General features: G+C 41.3%; 1 protein-coding gene across 1 annotated transcript in view; it reads left to right on the top strand.

The window, feature by feature from the left end:
• Positions 1 to 16,278, top strand: part of OTC (ornithine transcarbamylase) — a 72,980-nt gene that overhangs the window by 27,810 nt on the left and 28,892 nt on the right. Inside the window, exon 4 of the mRNA XM_025276087.3 lies at positions 936 to 1,023. Coding sequence (XP_025131872.2) covers positions 936 to 1,023 — 88 coding nt within the window. The remainder of the gene's footprint in view (positions 1 to 935; positions 1,024 to 16,278) is intronic.

Consider the following 16,278-nt stretch of genomic DNA (forward strand, 5'->3'; position numbering starts at 1 on the left):
AGTGCAGGCTCAGTAGTTGTGGCGCATGGGCTTACTTGCCTCACAGCATGTGGGATCTTCCCAGACCAGGGATTGAAATCATGTCCTCTGCATTGGCAGATGGATTCTGAACAACTGGACCACCAGAGAAGTTCGATCTTGCTTATTTTTAGAGAACTGAAACTGCCATTTCAATGCTCACTTTATTTTCAATTTTTTATAAAGGTATAATGTATATATAGGAAAATGCACAGACCTTAAGTGTGTGCAATTCAGTAAGTATTGAAGAATACATATACCCATGTATTGGTATGTAACCTTACCATCTCTGTCAAGGAATAAAGTACTTCTGTTACCCCAGAAAGTTCACCAATGCTCTTTCCCAGCCAATCACCCTCTCCAGAAGCAACAAGTGTTTTAATTTCAGCCACTCTATGTTTGTTTTACCCATTGTAGAACTTCATATGAATGGAATTATACATTATGTACTCTTTTGCGTCTAGCTTCTTTCATTCAGCAAAATGTTTGTGAGATTCATCCATGTTGTGTGTACAGTTCATTTCTTTTAATTACTGAGCAGTGTTCCATTGCCATCCCTGACATCCCATACTACAGTTGATGTTCCCATTTTCCTGGTGGACATCACTTATATATTTTAAGATTAAAAATGAGGTATAGCTTCCAGAAAGGAACAGTGGCCCATAATCACACAGTTCTGAAAAGATGGTGGAGAGATGGTCACACATCTGAAGGAGAGTTAAGTGCTAGTACAGAAAATCTCATATACTTCTCTCAGCTCCTCATTTTGCTTTCCCTGGGAATTCCCTATGAGAGAGGCTGGTGAGATTGAAAGATTTTGACTTTTCAATTGAGATGGTGCTGAGACCTCATGATTTTGTTTACTACTTTAATTCTTTTTTTTTCAAAAAGCCTTTCTTCTCTCTCTTTTACTGCAGGCTTTGCACTTCTGGGAGGACACCCTTGTTTTCTTACTACGGACGATATTCATTTGGGTGTGAATGAAAGTCTCACAGATACAGCCCGGTTTGTAAATCTTCTCTTGGAAGCTTATTTCATAATTTATGGATACATCTTAAAAAGAAAATATGCTTCTCTTTAACTAGCGGTTTTCCCTCTCAGCATCCTTTGGACTGTTCTGTTTTTGTTCTTTACCTTTTTACCTGATGTCCTGAATGAATTTCTCTCATCTTCTGGCCACTTTCCTTGGGTTAATTTTCTTTTTTTTCTTAGCAATTTGAAGAGGCTTCTGATTATAGAATTTCAAACTCCAGGAGATTTAGTCATCAAGCATGACTCTTATGTTTTTCAGCTGAAGAAATGGAAGGCCAGGGAAATTGACATGTTCAAAGACCCATAACCTGCTAGCATCAGAGCAGGAAGTAATATTGAGGGCTAACATTTATTGGACATTTATTATATGTAAGGCATTGTTCTGACTCATTTAATCCTTATAAAAACCCAGATTGGCATAAAGAAGTGAAACAACTTTATTAGGGACATACTAGCTACTATAAGACAAAAATCTCAAAATGTCAGTAGCTTAACATAGTACAAATGTTCCTGATAAGATGGAAGGAGTGATTATTTATGTGGCCATTTAGGGACTGGGGATGAAAATGGCTCTGCTGTCTTCAACATGTGGCCCCCAAGGTTATCCTGGGTGTCAACATCCAGCCAGGTGCTAGGGAAGAGTGCCTGGGGACAGGATGCTCACTTCAAAGCCACCTTAGCAGGGAAGCAGCACAATCACTTCCACTCACATTCTATCAGCAACTACTAAGTAGCTCAGCCCTACCTGGATGAAAGTAGAGGTGAGAAAAGGCTCTGAATCACTATACTATAATTAGAGACTGAAACATAGGGCCTCTGACTCCCCATGCAGTGTTCTCACCATTGTATCATGCCTGATAGAGAAACACAGAGCAAATGTCTTTGTTTAAATATCTCACACTTGATATCAAAGACTAATGATTATTTTCTGAAAACGATATGTCATAAAGCAACTCCCTGCAGACACTGCCTGCTTTTTATGGCCGCTACCCTAGTATGTACTAAAGAATCCACCTCATTTGAATTGCTGAAGAGATTTGAAATAACTCATCTTTAAAACTTTTAGTTATGTTATTTCAGATGAGACAGTGTTAGTATTAAGCCGTGTTGTGTTCATCTTCTGGATGCAAGGGACAAGAAGAATAAATAAACATAAAAGAGTTTTTCTTCTAAATATGCTGTCACTGGTTAGAATTCTATTTGCCTAATAATTCTGTTTCCACCAGAGTGAAATATGCTTTGTTCCAGAATAATATTACAAGCTGGTTAGGGGATGAAGCCAGGGACACAACCAGGAAAGAAGTTTCAGTGGGGATCCTCTATATAGGACAAAGTGAATGACAGTGAGTATCACATGTGAACTAGTGGTTGGAAGAAGGTACAGTTGGAGAAATAGATGAGCATTCAATAGAGAGTGAAGGAGTGCAGAAGTGCAGATCGGTAGCCAGAAAGAGGTCAGGGCCTAGCAATCAGGGGAGTGGGCAGGACCTCCAAAGCAAGAGACAAATAGCCAAGCATGGGTTGAAAGCGGAGGACGAGTGTAAACATGTTCTTTTCTGTGCTTGCTCACCACACAACAATTGCCACTGGAAGTCCTTTGTTAGAGGAGCTCTACACAGATCCTGGGAAAAACAATCTGCTCACAAGTTCTGCTAGTGGTAAAGAACCCATCTGCCAATGCAAGACACAAGAGACTTGGGTTTGATCCCTGAGTTGGGAAGATCCCCTGAAGGAGGGCATGGCAACCCACTCCAGTATTCTTGCCTGGAGAATCCCGATGGACAGAGGAGCCTGGCAGGCTACAGTTCACGGGGTTGCAAAGGGTTGTACATGACTGAGCAACTAAGCACGCACGTCTCATTGTGGGAGAATTGCAGACTGAGTACCGAAGAATTGATGCTTTTGAACTATGGTATTGGAGAAGACTCTTGAGAGTCCCTTGGACTGCAAGGAGATCCAACCAGTCCATTCTGAAGGAGATCAGCCCTGGGATTTCTCTGGAGGGAATGATGCTAAAGCTGAAACTCCAGTACTTTGGCCACCTCATGCGAAGAGTTGACTCATTGGAAAAGACTCTGATGCTGGGAGGAATTGGGGGCAGGAGGAGAAGGGGACGACAGAGGATGGGATGGCTCGGTGGCATCACTGACTCGATGGACGTGAGTCTGAGTGAACTCTGGGAGTTGCTGATGGACCGGGAGGCCTGGCGTGCTGCAATTCATGGGGTCGCAAAGAGTCGGACACGACTGAGTGAACTGAACTGAACTGAAACCTCAAGGACCAGAGAAGGCAATGGCACCCCACTCCAGTACTCTTGCCTGGAAAATCCCATGGACAGAGGAGCCTGGTAGGCTGCAGTCCATGGGGTCGCTAAGAGTCGGAGACGACTGAGCGACTTCACTTTGACTTTTCACTTTCATGCATTGGAGAAGGAAATGGCAACCCACTGCAGTATTCTTGCCTAGAGAATCCCAGGGACGGGGGAGCCTGGTGGGCTGCTGTCTATGGGGTCGCACAGAGTCGGACACGACTGAAGTGACTTAGCAGCAGCAGCAGCAGCAGCAAACCTCAAGGACAGGTACACTTAGGGAGGGACAGGAGTACATTGTTAAGTACAAGGAAAATTAGGGTAGTGCAATATCATAAGAGGCTGGAATGGGTGATGGAGATGTCAGAAATGGGGGGTGGGTAGAGTAGATACTGTGGAAATCTGACTCTTTTGTGCACCCCATCACTGCTTCATCTGCCCAAATACCTGACAAACAAGATATGGCTGAGATTCAGAAATTCACTAAGTCTAAATTGAAGAAGACAAGGAAAATCCACCGCCTTGCACAGAAGTAATTGAACAGGAGAAGTAAGGAAGTGAATCTTAATGGCATCGACCCTGCCAATATGCACAGTACAACCCATTGCAATTGCCTCCTTACTTTTTGTAGCAGTTAAACTCTGAAAGATGCAAAGAGATTGGATATGTTTAAATGATAGTGCTGGCCCTTTGGAATTGAGGCAAGCGTACAGCTGACGTTGATTGACAGTGTTGCTTCACTAATCTGCCTGCCTGGCTGCTTTGGGGGCCTGGTGAAAAAAACCTGATGGGGAAAATACTGAATATGGCAACAGAAAACAGAAATAAAGCAAATTGGGCCAGTGTCCTGAAAACTGTTAAGTGCAATTTCCAAAATGTCATTTATTTAATCAAATGATTTAATTATTCATTTATTCAAAAATATTTACCGAATGCCTGATTTTTCTTCCAGGTGTTGGTTTAGCACTGAGAATAAAATGCTGATCAAATCAAACAAAATACTTTTTCAAGTAGAAATTATATTCTAGAGGGAGGAGGCTTTCAGTAAACAAAAAATAAAGCATGAATACCATAGAGGGTTGAAATAAGTGCTATGATGAAGTCAAAGCAGGGGGATCTGTGGGTAGAGTGGGGGCTCCCTTAGAGTGGGTGGTCAGGGAAGGCCTCTCTGAGGAGGTGACTGTTAAGGGGAGTGCTCACTGAAAAGATAGAGCGAGGTATTCAAGGCTATAGGGAAAGCGTCTCAGACAGGAAGAGCTGCTGGTACAAAAGCTTCAGGCAAGAACAAGTTTGATGCACTGGAGAACAGAAGGACAGCCAGCAACGTTTTTATATCAGCAAATAAACATAGTTTTAACTTGCAAATTTAAAAAACAATGTACCCTTACAAGCTGGTCCTGTCTAAGCCACCAAAAGAAGGAAAAACCAGATCAAGAAGTAAAGACCTAAATACATTCAAAATAAAATATATTGCTCTTTTCTTGCATGCATGCTAGGTTGCTTCAGTTGTGTCCGACTCTTTGTGACCCTCTGGACTGTAGCCTGCCAGGCTCCTCTGTCCATGGGATGCTGCAGGCAAGAATTCTGGAGTGGCTTGCCATGCCCTGCTCCAGGGGATCTTCCTAACCTGGGTCAAACCTGCATCTCCGGCAGCTCCTGCATTGCAGGCCGATTCTTTATCGCTGAGCCACAAGGGAAGCCCCATTACTCTTTTCTGATTTGATTACAATAATTAAACCTGTTCACTTGTCAAAATGTAGTGGGTGAGGGGGACAGGAGACTTCCCTTGTAGTCTAGTGGTCAAGACTCCAGAGGCATGGGTTCGATCCCTGGTTAGGGAACTAAGGCCCCTGCATGCCATGTGATACAGCCAATATATATACAGCTGACTCATTGGAAAAGTCCCTGATGCCTGGAAAGATTGAGGGCAGGAGAAGAGGGCATCAGAGGATGAGATGGCTGTATGGCATCACTGATACAATGGACAAGAACTTGGGCAAACTTCGGGAGATGGTAAGGGACAGAGAGGCCTGGCATGCTGCAGTCCATGGGGTTGCAAAGAGTCGGACATGACTAGGCGACTGAACAACAACATAGCCAATATATACAGCATATATCATGGGTGAGTCCTCTTTAGCTAAGTCTCAGTTGAGTATCATATAATCTGAGGGCACCACTGGGGAGTGAAAGGGAGTGCTCAGATGGAGCTGTTGACTGATATTGTGGAGGAGCTGGTATGTCAGGGTCCCAAGACCAACCCCAGGTTCAATGATCCATTAGGAGGATTCACATGACTCAGGATATGGTCATGGCTAAGATTCATTACAAAAAAAGGATAAAAAGCAAAGGGAAAAGGCACATGGGCAAAGGCCAGGGGAGACCAGGCACAAGGTTGCAAGGGTCTTCTCCTGGTGGGGTCACACAGTTCATGCTTAATTCCCCCAGCAATCAGCTGTGGCCGCATGTGTGAAATGCTACTTTTCATAGAAGCCCATTAGACACAGAGTGCATAAGACTTTTATTGGGGACTGGTCACATAGGCACCATCTGCCTAGCATGAAGCCAGCTTCTAGACTCCCAAAAAGATTCTGTTCAGCATAATCCATAGTATTTTTACAAACAGTTTAGGGAGTGAGCCATCCTTATTGTTTCTGGGAATGGTGGAAACCCTCCCACCAAAGTTCAAGTTCCCAGATGCCAGCCAAGGACCAACCTAGGAAGCAGGCCTTTTAAAGACAGCCATCTCAGGACTGCTGTGTTAACTCTTTTTTTTCCCCCAACAAATGGGCCATGATTTCTCTTCTGAATTTTGCTAAACTAGTAAGGACATGCATCCTACACCCATGGAAAGACAGCCCGAAGATTCAGTGTGGATCCTCAGTTCAGTGTAGATCCCTGTAGGGTCAGTCTCCCATTGGTGAAAATTGACCATTGCTCACTTCCCTCTTTAGAAAAGTCTCTCTTAGTGACTCTTTCCCACCCCTAACATATCAGAAGCTACAAAAGATATACATATGTATTCCATTACATTTGCTTCAAATTTGGTGTTATTTTCAGATTTTGTTAATTCTCAGGTGCTCTACCAGGGTCAAGGGTTAGATGTTCTATCTTTCCCTTCACTCCGGGCTTGTCTTTTTAGATATGACACCTTGTGTGTGTTAGTCACTCAGTCGTGTCCAGCTGTTTGTGACCCCCACGCATTGTAGCCCACCAGGCTCCTTTGTCCATGGGATTCTCCAGGCAAAACTACTGGAGTGGGTTGCCATTTCCTTCTCCAGATCACTTATTCTTTGGAAGTTTAAAAATGGATGCAACTTAGCAACAGTAGTGGGACATTATCACTCCACTTTCAAGCCTTTCTGTTTCTTCCATAATGACAGCTGTTCATGCCTAATGCTCTGAGTCCACTATTGAAAGGTTCATAATACAATAGCTTCACAGTCGTTTTCACTTTAACACAGTACTTAGTAAAACAGCTTCAGGAAACATATGTATGAAAGGCACCATATAAAACCAAATAATGTAACATTGTTCTACTCTAATTAAGTCCCCTATAGAGGTAATTTACTTATGGTAGTGATTGCTGAAGTGTTTTCTGCCAGTGTAAAACCAGTAGGAAGGAAACTCAGCATAAACCACTGTATTAGTTTCCTAGGGCTGCCATACAAATTACCACAAACTTGGTGGCTTAGAAACAACACAGATCTATTCTCTCACAGTCCTGGAGGCTCCTGCTGCTGCTAAGTCACTTCAGTTGTGTCTGACTCTTAGTGACCCCATGGACTGCAGCCTACCAGGCTCCTCCATCCATGGGATTTTCCAGGCAAGAGTACTGGAGTGGGGTGCCATTGCCTTCTCCAGTCCTGGAGGCTAGAAGCCCCAAATCCACATGTCAGCAAGGCCATGTTCTCCCTGAAGGCTCTAGGGAAGAATCTTTCCTCACCTCTTCCTAGCTTCTGGAGGCTCTCAGCAAGCTTTGGCTCTCCTCAGCTTGTAGCTTGGCTTGTAGCTTGTCACTCCAGTCTATGACTCCACCTTGATCTTCTCTGTATATCTCTGTGTTCCTTCTCCTCTTCTAAGGAAAACATCTGCACTGGATTTAGGGTCCAGCCTACCCCAGCATGACTTCATCTTAACTAATAACTTTCGAAAAGACCCTACTTCCAAACTCGGCCCCATTCTCAGTTTCCTGGTAGATATGAATCTGGGGGACACCATTCAACCCATTGGGCTTGGGGGTGGCTCAGTGGTAAAGAATTCACTCGCCAATGCAGGAGGCACAGGTTCGATCCCTGGGTTGGGAAGATCCTCTGGAGAAGGAAATGGAAACCCACTCCAGTATTCTTGCCTGGGAAAAATCACATGGACAGAGGAGCCTGGCAGACTACAGTCCATGGAGCTGCAAAGAGTCAGACATGACTTAGCAACTGAACAACAACATTCAACCCACTACACAACCACATATCCACATGGCCCTGCAGCAACGTGGAAGGGTTTCAAATCATTGTCATTCTGGTAGTTCAAATAATGGAAGTTACAAAGGAATTTGTGGATAAGACACAGTCCTTAAGAGTAGGAAAGTGAAAAAAAAGAGTAGGAGTTAAACTATTGTCATATTAAAAGGAATGCTTTGAAAAGCTGGAATACTGTTCCTAAGATATTTATAGTAATGATTTTAGGACCAAAAAAGGTAATCTTATTTAGGTTTCTTGGTAAAATGTTTTAAAATGTTGGCACATAATGGGAAATATGTACCTAACTGGATACTAATAAATTTGTATCTAAATAGGAAATATGATGTCTCCATGAATCTTTACAGAGGCCACCAAGCAGCATGGCAGTTTTATGTCCTTGGGTAAATAGTAACAAAAGCCAGTTGTTCACTACATGAAATATGATATAGTTTAGAGGCAGTTTGCCATAGTGTAAGAGTAAGGGCTTTGAAGGAGGGTTGGACTTTAGGTCACAGCTCATACCACATTGGCCCTGTGGTTTGGACCAGTTGCTTCTGAGACTTAGGTTTCTCAGTTGTAAAATGGATGTACAAATATGTATCCCAAGGAGTTATATGAGGGTAAATCACATAGTGCTTTTAAAGGACAGGCACACGGGAGAAATTCGTGTATTTTTCACTGAATCAAGTTACAGTCTAATTCAATCTCAGGAGAAGCTCTGACTCAATTCTGGCCATCTTAGTGGTCTCCTAGTCAGTTTACACTAACCCAACACTAAAATTCCTATAGCACATTTTGAGGAGGTCGTTATGAATACCATTATGCCCTAACCATTTATCTCTGAGATCTTCAAAACATATACATCAAAATAGTCTGACCATCATAGAAGCCTACCTGAAGAAATTGCATATGGCAATTTCATTAAACATCCCTGTGCTTCCATCTTTGAGGGGAGCCAATCTAGGTGTGCTGAAGGTATTATTTTGTTTCCTTGTCATTCTTACATTGATATAACTAAAATTATAACCTGGGTAGCGAATATCAGAGCACTGGAATATTCTCCATCCCAGAGGGAGATTCAGTCAGCAAGTTTATTCCTTGGCCAATTTACACTGGGGATAAAGTCTATGCCTTCTCTAGGGCCTTAGCCTGTTTCCATAAAAAATAAAAACAGGAAATGCCCATTTTTAAATGATTACAGGATTCTCAATGGTATCATCATACACAGCCCAAAATTCCTCCCACTGTTGGCCAATCAGTTATTCAACTGGTTGGAGAGAGACATCATTGATAACATACTGGAAATTAGGGGTGAGAAATGGAATATTTCTTGCCATATCAGTAAACAAGGAAGTCACAGTCATCAGTGACTGCAACCCTCCAATGTGCGTTGGTGAGCCCTAAAGGCACTCAGGAAGGAGAGTACCTGTGATCTAGCAGCCATCAGAATGGCGGCCACTACCTAGGTGAGCCCTGAGGAAGGAAGCTCAGGATGTGAGAACAGGATACTGGCCCCAGATAGCTGAGATGAGTATGAAAGGAATGATTTCAGTGAGCCCAGACTCTTGCATCTTTCCATACAAAGAAAAGTTAAGTTAAGTTACCTTTTGAATTAAGTTAACTGAATTCCTTGTTAGGTTACCTAGTTTTCTTTAATTAACAACAATCTTCAGATGTTCAGACCACCTGCCCTTTGTTAACAAAACTTCTATATAACCTGGCTCCTCACCTCCTTGGAGCAGTTCTCTCCTGGTTACTTGAGATTCAGTCTCCCGGCCTTGAAGTCCTAAAAATTCCCACTGAATGAAACATAACTCTCAACTTTCAGGTTTTTAATATTTTTTAGGTCAACACTAGGACACACAGAAATTCAAGGCAGGATAGGGACATAGGAAAGAATGCATGGCATGACCCTATGAGAATACAACCGCTGTCTGTCTTCAGCTTTTGCAACGCATCCACCATGTTCTGATAGTTTAGGAACTACTCAACTCTTTCTACGGAGAAGGCAATGGTACCCCACTCCAGTACTCTTGCCTGGAAAATCCCATGGATGGAGGAGCCTGGTGGGCTGCAGTCCATGGGATTGTGAAGAGTTGGAGACGACTGAGCGACTTCACTTTCACTTTTCACTTGCATGCATTGGAGGAGGAAATGGCAACCCACTCCAGTGTTCTTGCCTGGAGAATCCCAGGGATGGGGGAGCCTGGTGGGCTGCCGTCTATGGGGTCACACAGAGTCAGACACGACTGAGGCGACTTAGCAGCAGCAGCAGCAGCAACTCTTTCTAAGCATATCAGGATTGTTGAGTGATTGCCCATCTCATCCATATACATGTTTGCTCTTAAGATCTGGCCCAGCACACTATTTGGGTTTGGGGTTTTGTTTGTTTTTAGTATCTGTTTACCCACACACATGGACTCTGCATCAGGTCTTCCTCCAGCCGTAGGAGACTTTTTTTACAGTATTTATTGTTTTGGTTTTTTGCTTTATTTTGGCTTTCTGGGAGTTTTAGTTAATTCCTAAACAAGTTTTGATTTCATACCAAAGGGGAAAATATTAAAGAATAATAGAAACTTGAGATTTCAAAGATCTTTATGAGCTATTTTATATCAACCATCCTTTTCATGCCTCCTCCACACCATTCCTTCGAAATCATTCTTTAGCCTGCATGAAAATACCCAGCATCAGGGTATTCTTTATATGCAGAGCTATCTTGTTCCATTTTTATATGGTCTGACTTTTCTGACCAGAATTCATAGAAACTGACAGAGAGTTCTCTTTTACACTGAATTAAAATAGATCTTACTATGGCTCTTCTCAATGTTCCTCTGTTTTGTAGTATATTCATAAACTCATACATTTTAATATATTAATACTTGAAGGTTTCAATTCATTGCAGTTAATACTCTTATTGGTGCTTAAATTGTACCCTATTTGGCCAATGTGATCTGTCTTCAAGTTGGCTACTGGGTCATTTTGACATAACACTATTAGTCTTTGATAACTCCCTTGCACATTTCTTCACTAAGGCCAAGAATTAGCCATTACTCTAGGAAGTCCTATTTCATTTTCAATTACTTTCAAAATCATGTTTGGGAGAAATTTCCTTCTTTGAATGGTATGTTTTTTTCTGGTTATTACAGTCATACTCTTTTTGGTTAAAAAAAAAGAAAAAAATACTAAAAGAGATTTTTAAAATAGAACCACCAATACTGCCATCATCCAGAAATCATCAATGTTAACATTTTATCTCCTCAACCATCTTCCCATTTAAAATCCTATGTCATGCTCCTCCTTTTTCTAAACAACAGGAAAAGAGATAATGGTGAAAAATAGTTGCCATTTTAAAACATTTAGGCAAAATCAAGTTGAGTAAATATTTGAGCTTGTTGACTATTCATTTTAAATCCTCATATAGCTAATTAAACATCCAGAGCAAATTGATCAGTGTCAGAAACTTTAAATTTGGGTACTTTGGATTTTGCAAAAGCTGTTTTGCTACCACTGTTGACAGATTCCTAAGACTGCAAAGCTGCAGGAATCCACCGGAAGGCAAACAAAACTATATGTTCAATGGAAATGAAGAGGGACCAAAATGAAAAGTCATTACAGAGCCAGAGAGTATTTTTAACTTTGTCAACCTTTCATTTGTAACACATAACACAGCTCTTACAATATGTAAAGCTGGGATAATAAATTTCTGGAGGGCTATATAGAAAGCCCAGTGAATCCATGGTAAAGAATTCTCCTGCCAAGCAGGAGACCCAGGTTTGATCCCTGGGTCAGGAATGTCCCCTGAAGGAGGAAATTGTAAACCACTCCGGTACTTTTGCCTGGAGAATCCCATGGCCCGAGGAACCTGGCAGGCTACAGTCCATGGGGTCACAAAAGAGTCAAACGTGACTTAGCAACTAAATGACAACATAAAAAGCCCAGATTACTGTTAGTGGGCCTCTAAGTCCAGCCCAAATTACAGGTTTGTCATTGTTTCCAGTGAAAAGTGTTTTTTTTTAAGATTTATAGTAGACTGGAAGGAAAATAAGAATGGTGATTTCTCTATGATTTATAGTGCCTTTAAACATAAAGCAGAAAGCAACATTATTGACAAAATAATATTGACTATTTAAAGATCTCTAATATCTTTGTTTTCCCAAGTGATTCCAATGTGAAAACAGCTTAGGAGTTGCTCCTTCCCCCGTATCATTGAATCCGTTTCACCTGTAGCTTCTGTGGCTGAAGGATTGAAGTGACATTTTCTATTAACCTTTGTCATGCTCCCCCTTGCTCATAGATTCTTTAATGTCCAAGAGGCTTTATTGTCTATAGAAAATTCCCTATTCTTTGTATTTTGTTTTACAGTTCAATATCTTAATCTTATGAATTTTAGCATTTCTATAAACATAAAAAGAGTAAACATTAGAAAAAAGAGTAAATATTTTTGTTTTGTTTAGTCACTCAGTCATGTCTAACTCTTTGCAACCCCATGGACTATATAGCCTGCCAGGCTCCTCTGTCCATGAGATTCTCTAGGCAAGAATACTGGAGTAAGTTGCCATTTCCTCCTCCAGGGGATCTTCCTGACTCAGAGGTCAAACCAGTGTCTTCACGTCTCCTGAATTGCAGGCAGATTCTTTACCGCTGGGCCAACGGGGAAGTCCAATATAATAGTCTTATGAATTTAGCATTTCAATAAACATAAAAGAGCAACATTAGAAAAAAGAGCAAATATTTATGGACTTAAAAAATATTCACAACCTAAAAGTTGAGAGTTATGTTTTATTGTGAGGGAACTTTTGTGACTTCAAGCCCAGGAGGCAGCATCTCAAGTAACCCCAAGAGAACTGATCGGAGGAGACAGGTTGTATAGAAGTTTTGCAACAAAGGGCAGATAGTCTGAATGTAGAAAGCCAGATATCCCAAGTTAAGGAATTTAGTGGGTTTTCATGTATGGGAAATGTAAGAGTCTGGCTCACTGAAATCATTCCTTTGATATGCACCTCAGTTGTCTGGGGCCAGTACCTTGTGTTTTCACATCCTGAGTTTTTTCAGGGCTCACCAGCTCACCATCCATGGTAGCTTTAATCACTGATGACTGTGATATCCTTTGTTTACCGATATGTCAGGGAATATTCCATTTCTCATATTCCTCAGTGGTTCTCAAAGTGTGGTCCCCAAACCAGCAGCATAAGCAGTACGTGGCAGCTTGTTAGAAATGCAAATTTGGGGGCCCCTAAAACAACAACCAGACCTACTGAATCAGAAACACAATTGGCTGTGTTCTAATAAGCCCTCCTGGTGATTCTGATGTTGTGTTTAAGTTTCAGAGCAATTGCTTTAAATGGTCACATACTAACTTATACAGCCATTAAATCAAATACATATTAAATGAACAAAACAAGTCTCATCAACCATTTAAACACTGATTGCAACTTAATCAAATGCTCTAAAACATTTAACTTAATCACAAGCCTAGCATTTCAAATTTCCTTGAATGCTCTAAATATTTTAAAAAGGAAAATATACACACAAAACACCGCATTGATGAGAGAGCTGATTAATTTTTTAACAATAAAACTAAGCACAATGCTATTAATATCATAGATTTAATTTTGTTTACATTCTTACCCCTACTTTTATTCTTATCCTTACATGATCCTGGAATTTAAATGCGTGTGTGTAATTCTAGCAGACTGGAAAGAAGAAAAATCATCTCAAGAGGCTAGAAATGCAGATTAAGCAGATTGGTGATCACTTAATTTTGGTTGGGTTCGGGAACTGCTTGCTAAGTTCAAGATGAATTAAATTCAAGCTGCCATCCACTAGCTTGAATATATTTTTATCACCTAGTTTTCTCTTTTAACAATGGGATCTGATACTGGTTTCCTATTGCTGCTTTAACAAATTACCAAGGCAATGGCACCCCACTCCAGTACTCTTGCCTGGAAAATCCCATGGATGGAGGAGCCTGGTAGGTTACAGTCCATGGGGTTGGGAAGAGTCGGACACGACTGAAGCGACTTAGCAGCAGCAGCAGTGACTTAACACAAGATTTATTATCTTACACTTCTGCAAGTCAGAGGTCTAAAATGAACCCCCTAGGGCTGTGATCCTTCAGGAGGCTCCAGGGGAGAATCCAATTCCTTGGTCTTTCCAGCCTCCAGTGGCTGCCTACATCCTATGGCACATGGTTCCCTTCTTCCATATCAAAGCCAGCAACATAGCTAGCATCTTCTCTTCTGACCTCCCGCTTTGCTTTCTCTCTCTCTCTCCTTTTTTTTTTTTTTTTTTTTGCCTCACTGTGCAGCTTACAGTGTCTTAGTTCCTCAACCAGGGATTGAACCCATGCCCCCTGCAGTAGAAGCACAAAACCCCAACCTCTGGACCACCAGGGATGTCTCCCTCCTGCTGCTCTGTTATAAGGAACCTCTCTCTTAGATTAGACCCAGCCCAGGATAATCTCCCCATCTCAAGATCCTTAATTGAATCACACATGGAAAATTTCCATTGTCATGTAAGGTAACACTCACAGGCTGTGGGTATTAGGACAAGAATGTCCTGTGGGGGTAGGGGGGCTTATCCTGTCTTCCATAGGATCCTTGCTTCTGTTTTTCATATGAATTCTCATTTATTAAAGAAGTTAAAAGATGGAGTATCATTCAATTTTTATTTGTTTTCAGTCTCTGGCAGGACATGACTCATTGTAATATTTTTATGCTATATTAACCTGGCCTGGTTTCAATGTTTTAAAATATATGCTTTTCTGATTGGCATTGTTTTATAATTAGTTGGATCACCGAGAGGTTTCACTCCCAGAGTGACAGGAGAGTGAGTTTGAAAATTTAGATTTCTTCTTCAGGACAGTAAACTAAATATTTATTTTGGAATAAATGGTTGTATCATCTTTCTAATTGGAAATTGTATATGACAACAGGTGCTAGTTAGCTGCAGGATTCTTCTTCTACATCACTTCATGTAAGACCACAAATGCTGATGGGGCTTTTCCATTCATGTTATAGCTTCTACTATTTCTAGGACAATTTGACTTCTAAGTTGTCTTAATTATTTGTGGTTTACACACACTAAAAATGGCAGATATCTATACTTTATGAACAGAAATATACTTAACAAAAACCCACAAAATATCTATCTGTATCTACACAGTTACATATAAGCATTTTCCTACTTACTTGAGTAAATACATTTAAATGTAATGGTAATAGTCATCCTTCTTTGACATTGCAATTATATTTTTGTACATTTTCTTTATATTCACTCTTTTCTTATGAGCTTCATGGCCTTTTTATAAGCACAGCTTGCTTTACTTAATGACTTTTGCTATAAATGCTCACAACTTGACAAACGGTTAAGCTGCTCCTTTTTTCCTCTTAGCACTGCCCCTCCTATTTTAAAAATATCTTTGGCTTCCTAGCAACAACAGGGTGTTACAGACTATACTGATTTTATCCTGCCGAGGGACATGGAATTAACTAGCCTCTGGTTTGTGGTTCCTTTTTTAGGTATAGCACAATATTAAGACCAAAATTCGGGCACTAGGGATGCTTACAAATGTTGAGGGGAGAAAAGATTATAGCTATTGCCACTGCCATGGCAGCTCTTGGTAGTGACTGAACTGAAAGGAAAATACAGTAGACCCTTGAACAACACAGGAGTTAATCCACATACAACTTACAGTCCACCCTCTGTATCTGTGGTTCCTCAGCATCCAGGGATTCAACCAACCAGGGACTATATTCTAGTACTTACTGTTGAAAAGATGCACGTACAAGTGGACCTCTGTGGTTCAAACCCACGTTGTTCAGGGGTCAGCTGTACTTCTTTTATGTGTATGAGATCTTGTTCTTTCCAGCATAACATATTGTGTTATCCCTTACTTTTCTTAAAGTCTGAGAGTTCAGCCACTACCGAGACTTTCTTCCTCTACACTGATCCATTGTTCCACCCAGAAGCGGAGTATCCCACTCTTCTGCCACCTCCTCACTATCTCTGTTTTCTAAGACAATGGTTCTCAGCCTTGTCTGTAGATTGGACTAACTTGGAGAGCTTCACAAATACGGATATGAATCCCCCACCACAGCTTCTGGTTTAAACTTCCAAAGGGCTGAATATGGCATCAGCATTTGTACACCTTCATAGGTGATACTAGTGTTCAGCCAAGGTCAAGAACCCTTCTAGAAGGTGTTGGGCAACCTCAAAAAGCAGACCAGTCACTATTTTATGAGACTATACCACAAAGGTCCCAGGGATACAAAGTCCATGTTATAAACAGGGCAAGTAAATACCTTCTTGCCTGTTGGCTTCTTTGCTTCCAGAACTCGTGGGATTGTTCAAGGCATGGAACGATAACTGCCCTTTTTCAATATTCTTGAAAATTTCAAGTGTATAGGGCATTGACTTCTCCAGTTGCTCTCCCAGTGTTTCCCTTTGTCAGCCTCACCTTTCTTC

This window comes from Bubalus bubalis, chromosome X (assembly GCF_019923935.1).
Source record: "Bubalus bubalis isolate 160015118507 breed Murrah chromosome X, NDDB_SH_1, whole genome shotgun sequence".
Taxonomy (NCBI): domain Eukaryota; kingdom Metazoa; phylum Chordata; class Mammalia; order Artiodactyla; family Bovidae; genus Bubalus; species Bubalus bubalis.